Source organism: Leuciscus leuciscus, assembly GCF_965113295.1.
Source record: "Leuciscus leuciscus genome assembly, chromosome: 25".
NCBI classification, from domain to species: domain Eukaryota; kingdom Metazoa; phylum Chordata; class Actinopteri; order Cypriniformes; family Leuciscidae; genus Leuciscus; species Leuciscus leuciscus.
In genome coordinates this window covers 15,855,272-15,873,876 of record NC_138724.1, presented here as the reverse complement: position 1 = coordinate 15,873,876, position 18,605 = coordinate 15,855,272, and the positions used below count along the sequence as shown (strand labels likewise).

The following is an 18,605-nucleotide window of genomic DNA, read 5'->3' as shown; positions in this document are numbered from 1 at the left end:
AGTCTAAACAAAAATACCCTCCTAACTGAGTATAAACTGAGCACCACCTTTGTCGCCTTTGGCTTTTGGCTTGCTTAGTTGGGGACACTTAATATTCAACAATATTATTGATCTGACTGCATTGACACCATTATATGAAAACTGGGGCTGTGCTAAGATGTCATAAGCTATGACATCACTGTTTTCTCCAGAGCGGCTATATATGTATATATAAATGAACTAAATGAATAACCTTTTTACAACAAAAATGAACCATCACTGAACTAACTTAAGCTGGACTATGACGCTATTTGATGTATAGCCGAAACAAACTCAGTTGCATTATTTTCCTGTTTTCACTGTGTAAAGCTGCCTTGAAACAATCTGTATTGTAAAAAGCGCTATACAAATAAAGATGACTTGACTTGACACACCAAGTAAAGTTTATCTCACACATACAGAGATGTTCATCTCAATAAAATGAGACTAGTTAACTTCCTCTGTGACAGTTAACCACAGCAGAGCTTAAACAGCTTAGCACAGCCCCTTTTATCACCAACATCAAACCACTTTATCATAGCTCAGCAGAAATCTCTTTCCCAAACACTCACAGACATTTTAATATGGTAGTATATCAGCTTAGCTGAATTTGTACACTACACGGTCTGATCAGTGCACCCAGAACGATGCTCTTCACTTAAAATGCAGAGCAGCTGACTGTCACAGACAGTCCATTCAGCCACCGTTCAGATTGGATTCAGGCCACAATTAGTCCTAATTGAGCTTCCACGCTCCCATGCACACATCCCAGGCAGTGAAAACCTGAGCCGGGCCTCCCAGAAACTCTACAGCTCTGACATTTACTACAGCTTCCCCCACACATTCAGAGAATGACAAAACACTGGCCTCCAGACCAAGAGATACACCAAATACACATACTAGTGTGGCAAATAGTTCTCTTTAAAATTACGTAAGGGAAACGTCAACAATGCTTACAGGCAATGTTAATATACTGTATTTGAGTATGTAAACAACAGTATGCCAGTTTTGGGACATAGCCTTTTATCAATATATATATAGTAGTGATATGATAAGTTATTTGCATACAGTCAAACCAAAAATTCCACCAGATGTTATTTTTTATATATATATATTTTTTTACTAGTGGGTGCACAACACTATAGTTCATTTATGTAAGTGATGATAGCAAAATAAAGGAAACTGACATATTATACCCAAAAATTCTTGACACAGTGGACTACCGGTAAACTCTATAAAAATTTGGGACCAAAAATTATTCAGACACTTTGACCTGACCATGTTTTGCTGAAGTGTTTTTTCTTTAATTGCTAATGCGACCTTTTTACACCAGACTGAACAAAGTTAAGCATTGCTTGGTAATTTGTTGACCTTAATTGGTATTATCTAATTGTGTACTTAAATTTAACAGCTGACAGCTTCAACCTAATTCATTTGTGAGACAGTCTAACAGAAGGATGGCCAAAACCAGTGAAATATCAACTGATTTGATAACTTCTTGTCATATTTTATTACCATTTTCTAAACTATAGCGAATAAACTGTGATAATGTGAGAAATGTTGAAGGTGTCTGAATACATTTTGGTTCGACTATGTATGCAAGTTACCATCTAGATATATATATATATACAGTATATGTTATTACATAAATGCACTATTATATAATGTATAAAATACATATTTTATGCATTAACTAATATATAATATACAAGTTATACCTTAATTACGATTGTGTGAATATATTTTATAACCATTATATTTAAATACTTTATAACTTAAATGTAAGGTTCATATATTTAAAAATGGGTAGCATGGTAGTTTAAACTCCTCTTCTTTCACAGTGCAAGGGGTCATGGGTAATATTAGACAAAAAAGTATACAAATATTAGCCAAACATATAAGCCAAACTGATGCATTGATGAAAATCCAATAGAAATACATAATATATAGAAGTACTATGCCATCTTTGCACCTTTGGCATAATATTTACCAGAGGTGGACAGTAACAAAGTACATTTACTTGAGTACTGAACTTAAGTACACCTTTTGAGTATCTGTACTTTACTTGAGTATTATTTTTTCTGGAAACTTTTTACTTTAACTTCACTACATTTGAAAGACAAATATCGTACTTTTTACTCCACTACAATTCTGTCAAGGTCCTTGAGTAGAAAGTAACATCAGTCAGTGGATGATTTTGGTTGCAGGGGTTGCATTTTGGTTGAAAATGAAAGTCGGGTTGACGTCAGAACCCTGAATCTGATTGACATCAGAACCCGAAGTCAGATTGACGTTGGATATTGATTGAAAATAAAAGTCGGGTTGACGTCAGAACCCGACTGATGTTGGTTTCTGACGTCAACCCGATTTGCATTTTCAACCACAATACAACGTCTGTCCAATGTTGGAGATCAACGTCAATCTGACATTGGATTCTGACATAAACCTGATTTCATTTTCAACGTTGGGTTTGGTTTTCTAAATGCGAATTTTGTCACTTTTTTGGAGCACACTAGCTTATAGATAACAGTAAGGCTAACATATTCATACTAAAAGCCAAAAAACTTTAAATAGGGCAATATTTGAGGGAACAGCCATTTGGGTGTCTGAAACCATTGTGGAGGTTATTGAGTGACTTATTCAATCTCACATTCAATCCCACTACTGAACTGTGTTCTAGAAATAAATGTGATATTGATATAAGTGCAGGCATAGATTCAGAGGCATAAGGTACTGTAAGTATTACACACAACAATGCAACAATAATAAAACAATGCATTGACATTTACTTTTAACTTTTGATACTTAAGTACTTTTAAAAACGAGTACTTCTGTACTTTTACTCAAGTAAAAATAGGTCTTTACAACTTTTACTTGTAACGGAGTAATATTTGACCAGTAGTATCTGTACTTTCACTCAAGTAAGGAAGTTGTGTACTTAGTCCACCTCTGCTATTTACAATGCACAATGATTTGCGACACACCAATCCAAATGTCACATACTGTACTGTGTAGGATGGAGAATATGCAGAATGGGATGCAAACTACATCATGCAGCCAATGTTTTTGCCAACTAATGCACCTGACTCAATGAATCAGGAGTTTGTTGATTAAAATGGTACTTGAAGCAGCTGTTATAGCTCAGGACTAGATGGTAAGCGTTCTTTCGAGAAAGCCTAAAGAGACTAAAGTTAAATAAGTGAGTAAGATAAATTATGAGCTCTTGGACGAGTGCGGCAGGCATTAATCAACTAAAGAATGTCATTGGAGGACAGGCACTTGAAATCAAGCAGTAGCTCACATTCATTTGAAGGTGCAACCCTGTTTGTTAGAGTTGTAATGGGTTTCCTGTTACATTTCCACAAATGGCCTTTAAATTCAGCTAGTATTTTGCTGTGTGAAGTAACAAAAACACCCTTCTGAATTCTAAGGGTCAGAGAAAAGATCAAATTGGTCATGTAAAACTAAGGCTGTGTCTGAAAGCTCAATGCACGTCAGAATCCAATGATTGTACCACATCCTGTCTATTGAAATACCTTAATCTGATTGATTTCTGAGGGCAGCAAAGATGTATCTTCACTGAATTTGATATACAACAATCCTGTGCTTTCCATTCTGTGACAGTTGAGCTCAAAATAATAAATATAGCATCTGAAAGTTGTGGTTGGTGGTCGGTTTTTCAATGTTTTCCACTTTTGATGTCATTTCTAGTGAGAAATTAGTATTGTAGTAATTAAATATTTGCTTATTATATTTGCTTGCTATTTTGTTGTAGATCATTAAATCGTTACGCTGCTTCAGAAGTCGGTCCGGAATCAGTTTCGTGAGGAACCTTCCTGCACAAACGCTGCCTGCAAAGTCATAGGGCAATGAGGCAACAAGTCAGCTGCCTAATCTTACGGACGTAACTTAGGCCCTGTTTACACCTGGTATTAAGATGCGATATGGTCAATCAGTTCACAGGTAGACGAGGGAGACACATACGCGTTTACACCTGGTGTTTTAATCCGTCTTTTTTGTCCAGTTTCAACCACTTCTGTCCTGATTTCATCAAGCTCAAAACGTTTTAGACCCTGTTTACACCTGAATTTAACGTCGTCCACTTGTGATCCGATCAACCAAAACGCATCTTAATACCAGTTGTAAACAGGGCCTTAATTTAAATGTCTTTTTTTGGCATAAAACCTTGAATTTGGCTAAGGGACAGGGAAAAAATAAAACGATAAAAGTGTTTTGGATATGGCCCCTTTAAGAGCTATACAGTGAGGACAGCTGTGCTAGTGGGTAATTGTAGCTCTTCACAAACAGCGTGGGAGGACTTGTTCTCACTTACAGCTCCAGGATGAGCACCACGTCAGTGCGGTTCTCGTAAACGTCATGCAGCGAGATGATGTTGGGGTGTTGGAGATCCTGGAGGATATCCACTTCTCTCTCGATATCCTCTCGCCGAACGCCTCTCCGGCTCGCCCGACTCTGACGCTTTTTTATGAACTTTGCAGCGTAGCCCACACCTGTACTCTTCTCCTTACAGCGCTTCACAATAGCAAACTGCCCACTGAGTAAAAGAAAGGGAGAGAGAGAGAGAGAGAGAAAGAGCATTTAGTTCTTCTGCATAATAAGCCAGATGATGAATGATCTGAGTAATCACTTGTAACATTCATCTCCTCAGGATATGGTTAATAACCATATCCTGTTATTCATATCCTAATCCGTGCTCACATACTGTATATTAATATATTAGTTAAATGTCCAATAAAGCTGTTCTCCTTTACATTTTCTGTCAGACAACGGAACGAGTATGATATAGTGATTGACTAAATCTTAACCAGCAGTCCAAAAAGTCACTAGATTTGTCGCTATTTGGTATTTTGAAGAAGAAAAAGTTGCTAAAGGGGTGTGAAAAGTTGTTAATCTAGCGACAAAGTTGATAAATTGGCAACACTGCATGAAATGTGAGGTGCTTCCACATCACTATGATTGGCTGATCACATGATATAAGCGGAAGTATGCAATTTCGGATGAAGCCAACTTTTGACACTAATGTGTGACCTTCTGGTATATCTGAATCAACATCAAATTAAAACACAAATCTTTATCTGATCTGTAAGCTGGGTTTTTTCAGCACCACACAATTTGGTTAAATTCAAATGTGCACCTTTGTGGTGTTTAAAAAAAAAAAAAAAAACTGATGAGACTTTTATGTGATTTAAGAAACAGAATGTTAATATAAACATAAAAATATTATAATATTGGTTTATTATTAGCCCCAAGTTAAAATGCTGTTTTATATGCCTTCAAACTTGAACATGAATTTACACTGGACTAAAACAACCAAACTTTCACCTCCATTGCAAAAGTCGACCACATGCCACTGAGACATTGCTGGGAATATTCTCAATAAAAGCATTAGATGCTTAATTTGACCTAAATGTAAACAGAAATGCTTGAAATGACACTGGCAGCAGAATTAGAAACAAGAGAAAACACTTAACTGGAGCCAAATTAGGGTCAGTCTAATAATAATCTCTATAAGCTCTATTTAGCTGCGTCACATGCAACATATAGCACCACATTTTCCAGTTTAATAACAGAGACTCTTTTGCAAGAGTTACTGACATCACAAAGAACATTAACATATGACCGCCCACGTTCAGTATTCAGTAACTTGGCATAGCTTTGCTCTTAGCCTGTGAAACCCACTGGGTTTGCGCTGTTGTACTGAACAATCAGTTATGCGTTGGATCCTTAATGCTGCAATATGTCTGCAAGGATATGATCCCTATAGAATCTCGGAACAGAACATTTCTTGCATAGCAAGAGCCTAAGAGGAAATCCTGCCGCAGGGAAGCGCACACCAACTGGGGTCACGGTGTGGGAGGAAAACACTCTCAGAGAAAAGAGAGAGAGAGAGAGAAGAGGAATGCCACCCACCCACCGCTTCTGTGTCAAAGACGCTTTTGCTTCCTCACACATGCTTTGAACATTTCAAACAATATCTCCCCAGTCCCGACGGATGAAATATGTCTGCTGCACATGTTATCTATTGGTCTGTGTAGACTGCGGGCAGAAAAGATCAATTAAAGGAGAAATTAGGGATGCACCACTACTGATAACGATTCCAGATTTAGCAACATCCAGGAAGAAAGTAAAAGTTTTTAAAGAGGGTTGTATGACCTTTATTTCTCTTTTGAAATAAAAGTGATCGATTTATCACATTCTGCAGACATACTCCAATAATCATAATAGACATAATAGACATAATGTAATTGTTATTCTAATATGCGGATTTGCTACTAAAGAAAATAGTTGAAAACAAATGTTTTCATGAAATTTTGATCGACAGACACTTTAAAAGAAAAGTTTATAAGTGAAATAGAAATCTTTTGTTACATTATAAATGTCTTTACTGTGACATTTGATCAATTTAATGCGTCTTTGCTTAATAAAAGTATTACTCTTTTTTTTATCTCAATTGAAAAATCATCACTGGGAATGATGGGAATTACAAAACTACTCAAAAGTAAAATGTTCGGATGCATTACACTAATGAGAATTTGACAGGAAAATGTGCCTAATTGTCATGAAAATTTCTTACCCAAAACTTTTGTATGATGCACTGTAAAATAAATTTGCTGCCTTACATTTTTTTAAGCAGAGTCAACTTGGATATTTAAGCCATTTCAACTTAAATCACATTAAATGAGATGAATCTTGTATGACTTATAAAAGTAGTTGAAAATTGCTTAACTTATTTTGATGAGTTTAAGCAATGTAAAACATATGTTGTCATAACTTGTTGATCAATATTTTTTGGTTTGCTCAGTATACAGCAACTTGGCAGGGGGGGTATGATTAGCTAGTCATAACAGAGGTAATTTACATATATAGAAATAGCAGCAAAAACAACAGAGAGGGTGGAAAATGGTGCCCTTGAAGTTTGAAACTCCTTTAATAATCGCAGTAAAGTATTCCTGAGAAACGCTGTTGAAAGTGGATCAGAGCAAGCAACAGAACACACTTGTAGCCAATCAGCAGTAGGGGGCGTGTCCACCCATGAGAGAGAGTGAGCAAAAGGGAGATTTGAAGAAATACTGTAGAAAGAGAGATGGCTGAGAGACATTACAAAAGAGAAAAGGTCAGAGAAATTATTTTTCTTCACTTCAGCTAAAGAGACATACATCATGCATGACATTTTGGGGGGCGGAGCAATGAAGAGGGTTGAGTATATTTGGGTTGATTAATCGCTTACTGCACCTTTAATACAGAAACTGACTCCTGATGCACATGGAGGGGCAGCACATGACGCGAGCAGATTTAGGAAGCGTCTCTGAGTCACGACTATATCTAGCGTGTGCCTATCACTCCACAGATCTAGACGGACAGCATCTACACTGACTCAGCTGGCCGTTCTTGACATCATGCCTCACGTCTTCAGATGTACATTTGGCCTGGCTCATTATCAGCTGTGACCGGGAAATACTGTCCAATTCCTCTGGTGCTCCTGACAGACGGTCTGTACCGCCACAAAAGGACAGAGCAGAGAGGAGGGAATAGGGGGAAATTGACAACAGGATGAGGGAGGAAAGAAAAACGAGGGATGATGTCTTCTCTGTGAAATGTGTGGGATGTTTCGCAAGGTTTCTAAAAATGTCATCTGCAGGAATGTCTTCCAGCAGATCACAGCAGACTTTGTAAATAGTGGACTCTGTTTCATTAGCATTCTTTGTTGTTAAAGTATACTAGATAGATAGATAGATAGATAGATAGATAGATAGATAGATAGATAGATAGATAGATAGATAGATAGATAGATAGATAGATAGATAGATAGATAGATAGATAGATAGATAGGTAGGTAGGTAGGTGTGTGTCTTTGATTCTTCTAAGTACTTCTGTGTTTCTGTTCCCTTTTCTCTGATCTCACATTGGAAGTATTTAAAAATATGATGCAGCACACTAAAGTTCTGTTTGTCACCTGCTGTTCTTGATCATGATTGATAGACCATAATAGCCAGTTACTTCCTGTGTTTCATATGTAAAGCCCCACTGAGAGGCTCTATAAAGGCTGTGGACATAGTATATGTGTGTCTCTTTTAGATGCCACCCTTCTCCTCTTCTACCTGCTGGTACAGATTGGGGGGCTACACATTTTATGTCGTCCCAAGAGAGGGTCATGTGTTATTTGTTCTGTTTGTTTTTTTGGACCTTTTAATGTATTCACTGTTTATTGTTTAATTTTTCATTTATCCATCTAGTGTAATATTTAATATAAAAAGCAGGTGTTGCGAATTAGCATTGGCTATAAACACTATGATACTGACATGGGATTGCTTCGAGAAGATAATCTATGTCCACTGTATCTGTCCCTACCAAATAAACTATAAATAAATAATACATTTTGGGGAATCTCATTAAACCGCTCAAGATCATGTCCAGGTCACATTTCACCCAAAATCTATTATAAAAAAAAAAAAAAAATGAACACTGAAGAAACCTTTTTCTTCCCCCCCATAGTGATATTATTTTTGACAATTAAGCACATTTTCAACATAATTCTCATTGCCATACTGTAAGAAAATGTCATTAGTCTGAGAAAAAATACTATTTAAATTGTAAATATTTATACATGATGGTGCTATTTAGTGTAATGCATTAAATCATGATGATTTCAGTAAAAAGTTATAGACAACATAAAAGCTTCGGAGTCATTGGAATGGTTATATTACTTATTTCGGGTTGAATGGTGGTCGTTTCGCACCCCCCTGGTGCCCGTGAGCGGAAAATACGCACTTGCAACTTTGAGCCGGCGGGCCGCCGGCCGCTGCGTCAGGAAGTCTCGCGTGATATCAGGTCTCGCGATGTAAACAATTGCTTTACAGCCAAAAGAAATCTGCTAAAATGCTGTCATTATTGCGCTCCCTCACGCTGTCCGAACCCGAATGAAGAAGACGTTTTAAAGAATCTGCTTTGATGTCGTTGATCTATAGCCTCTGGTGTCTGAGAATCAACAACGAGTTTTTACACAGTGTTGTCAAATATCTATTCCGAAGCTGTGGGGGGAGCTCTAGAGAGAAACCTGCGAGCAAAAAGCGAGAATACAGCGAAGAAGTCCCGAAGCTACTGAGTGCTGCTTTAAGGTTAGATTTCGAGTGGAAAATGTCGAGAGGAAAATGATGGCTTAATTGTCATCAAAATTCCAAAATGTAAAACATTTGAATGTTTTAAAAAGGTGTAATATATATATACATATATATATATATATATACATTTCAATTTTGTTTTTAAGGTGTAAAAATGTATACATTTATATATGATTTATGACTCAGAAACCCATTGATTCAGAACCCGTTTTTTGTTTCTATTCCTTCCTTCACCACAGTAATAGCAGATTGTATTTGTTTCCAGGAAGCACACAGCCTGAAGGACAAGAAGAGTTCACCTCACCATTCTGATTGTTTTATTGCGAAATCACAGACATTATAAAGACAGAGAGATGTGTACGCTGGGACAAGAAACACTGATGTAAAAAAAACTACTTTTATTTCACTCAGAGGACATTTTTCTCACTGTCTCTAATGCGGTTTACTGTTCATGTAATAAAATCAAGAGAAGAATTGTATTACAGCTCAGTGCCTTTGGCAAATAACCGAATAAGTTTGATTGCTAAATCAGCAGGGACTACTGGCCACATCGATAACTATGTTTGTTTAACAACCTATAACCCACTGAAATACAAGGACGCCAAACACTGTGAGGCCTCCGCCTGGAAAAAGGGTCGGGCTGTCCGCAGAGAGCTCAGAGGGGCCTACACGATAAGAGGTTTCCCTCGTACACATACACACACATCACAGCCGTGGAAAACCAAAACAGACCCAACAGGAATGTGTATCCCGAGGGATGACCGGTCTCTCCCAGAGCCACGGGAGAATGCAAACCTAGACCATAACAACTCAGCATCTCAAGTTTTCTGTCCATTTATCACATTAGAGGCATATTTCACCTCTACAGGCCACAATAATGTCATTTATAGCCGCTTGGCTTTCAAGTCACAACACATGACGATGCAGGAAGCGGATCAAAGGGGAATTTACTCAAAGCACATCATTTTCTGATGTTGTTCTGGATAAAAGTATTACTTTATTCTTGAATTTTCGAGCTGTGCCAAAATTACCTTTGTTTGGACATATGCAGTTGTAAATGAATATTCAGTTATGGTGGATATTCTGAATAAGGTGTTTTAAGACCCAAAAATCTGATTAATACAGGAAAATTCCAGCCGTTTTATGCAGATTTCTAGAAACTGGAATATTGGCTTAATCTGGTTTTGGTTGTAAATGTTTTTACAGAATGCTTATATAATCGGAATAGGACCATATTCAGATTAATACTGGAATTGTTTTTGCATGTAAACACATTCAAAAAAGAAATATTGCTCAATAAAAAAAACTTTAAAAAAACCCTCCAATGTACAACTTGAACCCTCAAACGAAATTTCCAATAGCGTGGATTCCTATTAAAATGAAATTTTTTCACAGGATTTTGCCTGTGAAAAATCACAGAATAATGGTAAATGTTACTGTATCTTTACTTATATCTTTACTTTATGTTACTGTAACACTTCCTGATAAGGACTACCTCATTCTTTCAAACCAAACAAACACTTCACAAACTGATCCTGACATTCAAAAAGCCTCGTGTAGAAGAAAAAAAATGCTGTGTTAAATGTGTTAAATGCTTTGTAGGAGGTGCAATTTGCAGAAAAGCTGAGGGAGGAGAGAGGCATCCCATAGCACTAACAGGCGTGCCACTAGTCTCTGTTCTAAGCCCGCTTGTGTTTTTGACGGCTGGAGGTCTCAGTGGACTTTCCACTCCCAACAGCTGCTGGTTATTAGCCGGAGGGCCTCACTTGACCCAATGGCGCCAGTGCAATATTCAAATGCATGTCCATGATGGCCTGAGGGGACATTATAACACTGAGTTTCATTGTATCCATATGTGTATATATGAAAAACTGGGTCCTCTGCTTTGACGAAAGGATGGAACAGATGTTGACGCATTCTTTATCGGTCTCAGTTAAATATAAAGTTTAAAACAACAGAGTGTGTGTTTTTATTCCATCACAAGGGAATAAGTGCATATTTCTTTAAACAATCAGCATACAGGACCGGAAGTATTAATTACATGTATAAACAATAAACTATTATTGCATCATGGATGTCATTTCTTTTAAATCCTGCCAGCTAGTTCCTCTCAAAGTGAACACAGACTGTCAACCCTCCCACACAATCTTCTATCATAACAGCTTTTCAACTCCTTCGCTTCACAGCTGCCGAATACTTCCTTTTCAACACTTTGGACAGATGATTTTTTTTGCGGAGAAAACATTAACAGATTCTTCATCAAAGCATCTTGTTTGTGTTGCATGAGGCAAAAGAGCAGTGGGGGGAAGAATGCAAGGAATGTGCGTTGATGTTTCGACAGATCCCCATTCCTCCAACTCCTTTGCTATTTTTTTTTTTAATCAAACTTTGACATACACAAATATTCACTATAATTGCACTGGGAGCCTGTTTTAGCTTGCTTAAAATAGCCAACTTTACCCGGATACCCCTGATCAGGGTCAGACACCTACATGTCCGGCCTTCTTCTAATCCTGAGGATTCTTCTAAATCAGAGCTTTATAATGGAAATAGACAAGTAGACAATATTTGATGCAAACATTGAGCAACAGAAGTATGGTACAGTGCTGTATGCTTAATGGGTCTCAATAAAAAAACAAGCCAAACCAATTTCTGTACAAATTATTCATAGTCATTCTTAAAATATTTTTACAAACATAACAAGAAATGTTTCTTGAGCACCAAATCATTATATTAGAATGATTTCTGAAGTATCATGTGACTGAAGACTGGAGTAATGATGCTGAAAATTCAGCTTCGCATCACAGGAATAAATTACATTTTAGAATATATTCAAATAGAAAACAGTGATTTCAATTGTTTCATCACTTGAGCAATCAACAATCACTTGCTGAAATATGAGTAAAAAATGTCTTGACTAGTGTTATAGTATTAGTCATTGCAGTGTTCACTCTATGACTCATAAATCACTCTGACGTGGCAGAAAAGTTTGAGATGATTCTCTATTTATATAATAATTAAATTAACGGGGCCTGGAACAACAGATTTATCGGTAGGGACATTATTGACATTAACTCTTACCACCTGGTTGTCCTCATGACGACAGCCCTGTATATAGAGCATATAATGACTCACAGATAAGTATGCAGCCAGTAAAAATCCAGCCCAGAATCATATGGTATGCTGTTATGGGGGGAAAAACTCACAAATCAAATGCTGTGCGTATAGTCTGTTGCTATGGAGATGATTTGCATGATCTCTTAAAAAAGATACACATATTTACAACATGGCATCTACTGTATTGTAGCAGAGACCTGTCAAAATACACAGGACATTACCAAACAGATAATGAAAACTGCACCAATTCTCTTCGTCTTTCTTCAATGGCTTTCATCACTTCCTCGTATTGCTTAACCTCAAGACAGTGAAGGGGAAGATGGCATAAAACAAGTCAAGCTAAATTTTAAATTGTTAAATGCTGTTCATGGAGGACCATCCAGCATCATCCGTCTACTGAGCTCAGTAGCACCTGTCAGATTTGAGAACTGAATGCTTTAACCAAAAATAGATTTGCTTATGAAAGAGACAGATTTGCCAAAGCCCGCTGACTCAAAAAAACAGTTAAGCAATATAACACGATCACTATGTTTATGGGTTACTCTTCCTCTATCTTACCTATCGACTAACAAACTAGCTGGATTGGGTATCTGCACCACTAGTACACAATATATACTGACTGGATTACATGAATCCAAATCTAATAGACCTTTAGACACATTATATCATTTGATTCAAAAGATGAAAGTGAGGCTGTGCGCAACAGAAATACAATCTGGTAAATGGGCTTTATTCATGAAACATTTTCTTCTTGTGTAAATCACTCATAAAACCATTCTTATGTAAACTGTCGCTTCATGAATGAGGCCATTATGTGGCTGTCGAATGTTAAATACACGTCCCGTTTCCAGTGGACGTAAACCTTTGCAATAGTGAATATAACAGCATTATAAGGTCAAATTTGTGTAGTTTTTAAAGGGATACTTCACCTCAGGAAAGATGAATGTGTATTTAAAATAGGTCATTTATGTAGAAGAAATGTGAAATTATTTTTGAATTTGGAGCTTTCTAGACTGAGAAAAGCCAGAAAATGTATTTTTGGCTTATGTGGATGAAAGACAACAACTCCCAGAATGCACTTGCTTCGCTGCTCTACGAGACCACTCCCAAGCCACGCCTACCGGTTAGAGAGCGCAGTTGAAAACAACAAGGCTAGGCTACTAGTGAGACTCTGACGAGTTTGCCCGGGATTTCGAGATCGCCCAAAATGTCAGAGATTCGGCTTTTGCGTTCTACAGTCGCCATTCATCATGTTTACTGTGGCGAGCAGGACGAGGCTGAGGGGCGCGGGAGAACGGCGCGAGGCCGGTGGCGTGATTACTGAGACGCACAGGTCTAGATTAGCTTCCAAAGAAAGATGGCTGACTGTGTGTACATTCTGTGAGTGAGATCCCACCCTCTATGGGCGGGTTGAAAACATGCGGGACAGCCCCTCCTACTGGCTGTAGTCTTTAGCCTCTGGCCAAAAAATCCTCCGATGACGCAAAATGACGATTTTTGCGTCATCGGAGGATTTTTTCCAGACAAAAAATACATAAATCTCTCGTCTCAGGGGGATATGAGGGTAGAAAGCACGGTAATTCGAAAATACTACAGGTTTTCTACTAATACAAAGCTCAATGCTAAATCCTGAAGTATCCCTTTAATAATTCATTTAATTTAAATATTAATATAAATATTAGAAGTTTTCTGACATAAGTTATGAGAGCTAAATTACTCAGTAAAACACGACAGTGATTTGTACTATTTTGAAGCTATGAGTGGTTACACAATATGTTTCGCCCCGCTAAAATACATGATAGAGTAATAGCAAAGATGCAAGGGTTGAGAATTGACAACCGGTTCTTTTTCAGAACTGGTTCCATTGTCTAAAAAAATACCAAGACCAACTGTTTTTCATGATGTTTGATTTTCGAAATGTGGACGAAACATCAAATTAAAATACTTGGGTAACACAATCTACAACCTAGACATCAATAATCAATTGTAAGTAAGAAATATCTAGAATATCTGGAATTTTTTTTATAATTTTTATTGATTTAATTATTGAATATGATGAACATACTTAATCTAGGTTTTATTCACATATAAACATTGATTAGCACACAAATATGGAAAACGGAAGCTCAACCATACTTGCTTGATGCGTGGAAACAAACCTTATTGGTTCTCGCGCATCAAGCAAGCATGCTTGTGCTTCTGTTGACCATTCTTGTGTGCTGATCAAAGTTTATATGTGAATAAAACCTAGATTAAGTATGTTCATCATATTCAATAATTAAATTAATAATAATTATTTAAAAATTTCAGATATTCTAGATATTTCTTACTTACAATTAAAGTGTTAATAAAAATGAAATCCTAAATTCCTAAATTAAATCTGTACATCATATAACTTGGATTGGATTGAACCACTTCAGTTCATATTAATTTATTTTACGACATCTTTATGAATGTTTTGAAGCGTCAGAGTTTTGGCTGAGTAGACTTTCAATGGAGGGACAGAAATCTTTCAGATTTCATTAAAAATATCTTCATTTGTGTTCAGAAAATGAATGAAAGTATTATGGGTTTGGAACGACATGAGGGTGAGTAAATGATGAGTAAATATTTATTTTGGGTGAACTATTCCTTTTAGGCCGTCATATTTTTAACATAGTCTCAATACATGCCAACTACGCTACAAAAATGTTGGATTTACTTTACCATCTCTTTCAAATTTCATCTCTTTTTAAATAAAATTTGATGTAACAAACATGTCCAATGACTAAGACAAACATAGCCAACTTGTACACTGTCATCTGTCCATTACGGAGATTCCTATCATCTCTGAATAAAGCCCGTCAGCAACAAGCCCCCCACCTCCAAGGAACAAAATGGTCGTGTAAAAGGGTCTCATTTGTCCCACATCGTCAGCCTTTGAAGCAGGTGATTCATGTGGTGGTGTGACAGCCAGTCTCCTCCAACCCACACGGAACATGACGGCTGGTGGGAGTTTGTGAGTGTGAACAACTCTTTGCATTTAAAGTGTCTTTATTTTCCCCTTCAGTCTCTCTCTCGCTGTCCTCTTCTAATAGACATGTTTGTAGCTGCTAATGTGTTACAGATCATCACACACTAGCTCTGTGAAACCGCACATGAGCTATTTCCTCTTTCACACGCAAGATACGTGTCTGTGTGCGTGAGAATTTACACCTCAAACGCAACTGACACTCCATGACATGTCTTTGGGAATGGGGGTATCATTTTGAAACAAGAAAACTAAAACATTGCAAAGAGAACTAACATTTTCTAGGATAGGACCTATTTGTTATTAACACACATTGCTAACAAGCTAACAACCTTTAGCTTTTGTAAGTTTTGCTGTAGTCATCACTACAAAATGTTGTATTATTGTATCTTCTCTGCTGTAAAAATGACTATTGGCTCATATTTGTGACCCTGGACCACAAAACGTGTCACATGGGTCAATTTTATGAAATTGAGATTTAATACAGCATATGAAAGCTGGATAAATAAGCGTTCAATTGATGTATGGTTTGTTAGGATAGGACAATATTTGGTCGAGATACAACAATTTGAAAATCTGGAATCTGAGGGTGCAAAAAAATCGAAACATTAGGAAAATCGCCTTTAAAGATATCCATTTAAGTTTGCAATTATACTGCATTCACAGAAAAATACATGTTTTATCTATTTACAGTAGGAAATTTACAAAATATCTTCATGGAACATGATCTTTCCAGGGTCACATTTAGGCTATTTAATGTATATAGTTGGTAAAGCTAACACTTAAACTCTGTACTGAGCTGACATGTGTCTACGGCCTACATAGGCAACTGCCTTTTAATACAGCATCCTAACATCACAGAACCAGACAAGTGACTGATTTGAAACACTCTAGATATCAACTCAACACCCAAAAAGCGTCTCGCACGGGAGAGCATTTGATATCATCAGAGTTCAAAGTTAGCATGTTGCTAAGCTAACGACACAATAATCTAATATAAGTATAGAAATACATAGCACAGCACACATACATATTGGGTAAAATACTAAAAAAAATACTCAATACTAAAAAATACTCAATGAAACAACTATTTTTGTAACATTTCTTCCGCTTTCTCTGCCGCTCAATGCAATGCATACTCAGCAAAGAACATGTGAATTTGGCCAAGAATAGGTTTTTCACTTAGTGGAGGATAAAACGGATGAAAAAAAATCCCATAGACTCACACTGAGGGAGGGAACCAAGCCATTTCTAGAGTCCAGAATATCATAGAGAATTGTAGATGGGCTCTTTTGATTGAAGGCCTATAACACCAAGGACGATAACTAAACCTATAAAGTTTTAATAATCATTCTAATTCTATGAGAATAGGGAAGTCCACACCACAACTATCGCTAATGACATAGAAGAACAATTTTGTTGGAAACACTTTCACTTCCAGCTGATAAATGGAAAAAAATTGACAGCCAATCAGAATCCATCCTGCTTTAACAACTTGAGCATTTAAAGCTGCAGAGGACAAAACTGCAGCACGCTTATAATAAACTGAACACTATTGTCCATTGGTGTGGACTCAAATATAGTTATAGTTATTTTTATAGTTATCATTCTTGGTGTGAAAGGGTATTTAGGTCTGTAAAGTATGCTATTTATTTTTAAGCTTATTAAGAGAATTATGTTGTTAGATAAGCAACACGCAAACTTCAAACTGTTGATATCAAATGCGAGTTCTTTAGAAAAGGTAGCCTAAAAAACGAATTGCATTAAAGGTTTGAAAACACAAAACTGGCCCTTCATTAATTTAAAGTAACTCGCTCCCTGTAGACGTACAGCACTATCAATCCCGTTCTCAGTTACAGTCCTGCAGGGGAGGTCAGGTATCTCATCTAATCCAGGGTGTGTCATAGTAACTGTGCCATTGAGCGGGACACAAAGACATCCAGGCAGATGGCTGAGCTGTTACATATCGCAAACAATAACCAACATCTGTCTTTCTGCTCATAGTACCTCAACTAGGAGGCCTCTGTGACAAAAGGAAACAACCCTTCCGAATTACGGAAGGACGCCTTTCCAAGCTTCCCTGAGAACAGTTTTATGGCCTTTCTTGTACATATTCAAGTTTTGATAGGAGAAACCATTGACAGAGAGGTGACTGACTTTCACCTGCAACCTATAGCCAGGGGCGAGACCCGGTAGTCACCTGGGTGTGAGACTACACCTTTCCTGAATGTTCACTCTTAAACACGCTGTTTAGCACTTCCTGTCTGGATGGATTTGCAACTTCCTTCTGCTGAAATGGTAGAAATGCTGTTATTATAACAGGTTTTTTTGCATTAATCAGTGTTTGGCTTGCCTGTTGGGGCAGCTTTTAAAAGGAGTGTGCTTTGTAAGAGAGAACAAAACATGACTCAAGAATGAGAACTGGTGCCAAGGGAAAGGAAGGTGGGGGGCCCTCACGTTTTTGTGCAGTTTTTCTACGATTATAATATGAGGAATATAATATGATTGTTCTCCCAGAAACACAAAAGAAAATATTCTGGTAAATGTCTTTGTGTTTTGTTTGTGCGTACATTGAATGTCAATGGGGTCAAAAAAAACAACAAAAAAATTGGACCCCATTGACTTTCGTTGTATAAAGAAAAACAGTTAGTCACCATGAAATCAAAATGGACATGTATTGTTTTATGGAGTATTGTAGTATTTATTAAAAATTTTGTTTTGAAATTCATGTGCCCTCATAATCATAATCTTATCTTCAAAATATATTATTTTGTGTTTCACAGATGAAAAAAGGAAAACAAATTGAAACAACATGAGGGTGAGTAAATGATGACAGAATTTAAATTTGTGGGTGAACTCCCTTTAATAACATTTATGATATAATACTTTGGATGCGCTGTCCAGTGATGTGAAAATTCAGAATGGCTTGTCAGTTATAAGGTACATTTTCCCAAATTCTAGCTCCCTAGATTTGAACCTGTCCTGTAACAGGGAGAGTTCATATTGCTCACCGGCTAGTCAACAACAAACAAAAAGCTAGAAGCAATTATAAAGCATCCTCAGGCAACCGATCATATCACTTACCTTCCAAGATCTTCACCAATATCATAGAAATCCTCCACTTTTTGTTGCTTGAACACAGCCATTCCTAATGTCCTCATTGATGATGATGTTTGTGTCTCAGTAAACAAGGGACAGCCGGCCAAATCTGTCACAATCTCAGGGAAGTTCTGTCGATTTGTAGGGTGCAACTCTGCAATTAACAGACACTCACATAAGCACATGTTCCAGCATGCTGAACTGCATTCCTTCACTTGCAA

At 37.1% G+C, this 18,605-nt stretch overlaps 1 protein-coding gene across 1 annotated transcript in view; it reads right to left on the bottom strand.

Annotated features, from left to right (window-relative positions):
• The window catches only part of dapk2b (death-associated protein kinase 2b), a 33,847-nt gene that overhangs the window by 14,208 nt on the left and 1,034 nt on the right, over nt 1-18,605 (bottom strand). The window contains exons 2-3 of the mRNA XM_082159336.1: nt 18,370-18,538; nt 4,352-4,573 (exon numbers count right to left, since the gene is read on the bottom strand). Of these exons, the coding sequence (XP_082015462.1) occupies nt 4,352-4,573; nt 18,370-18,446 (299 nt within the window). The 5' untranslated portion in view covers nt 18,447-18,538. The remainder of the gene's footprint in view (nt 1-4,351; nt 4,574-18,369; nt 18,539-18,605) is intronic.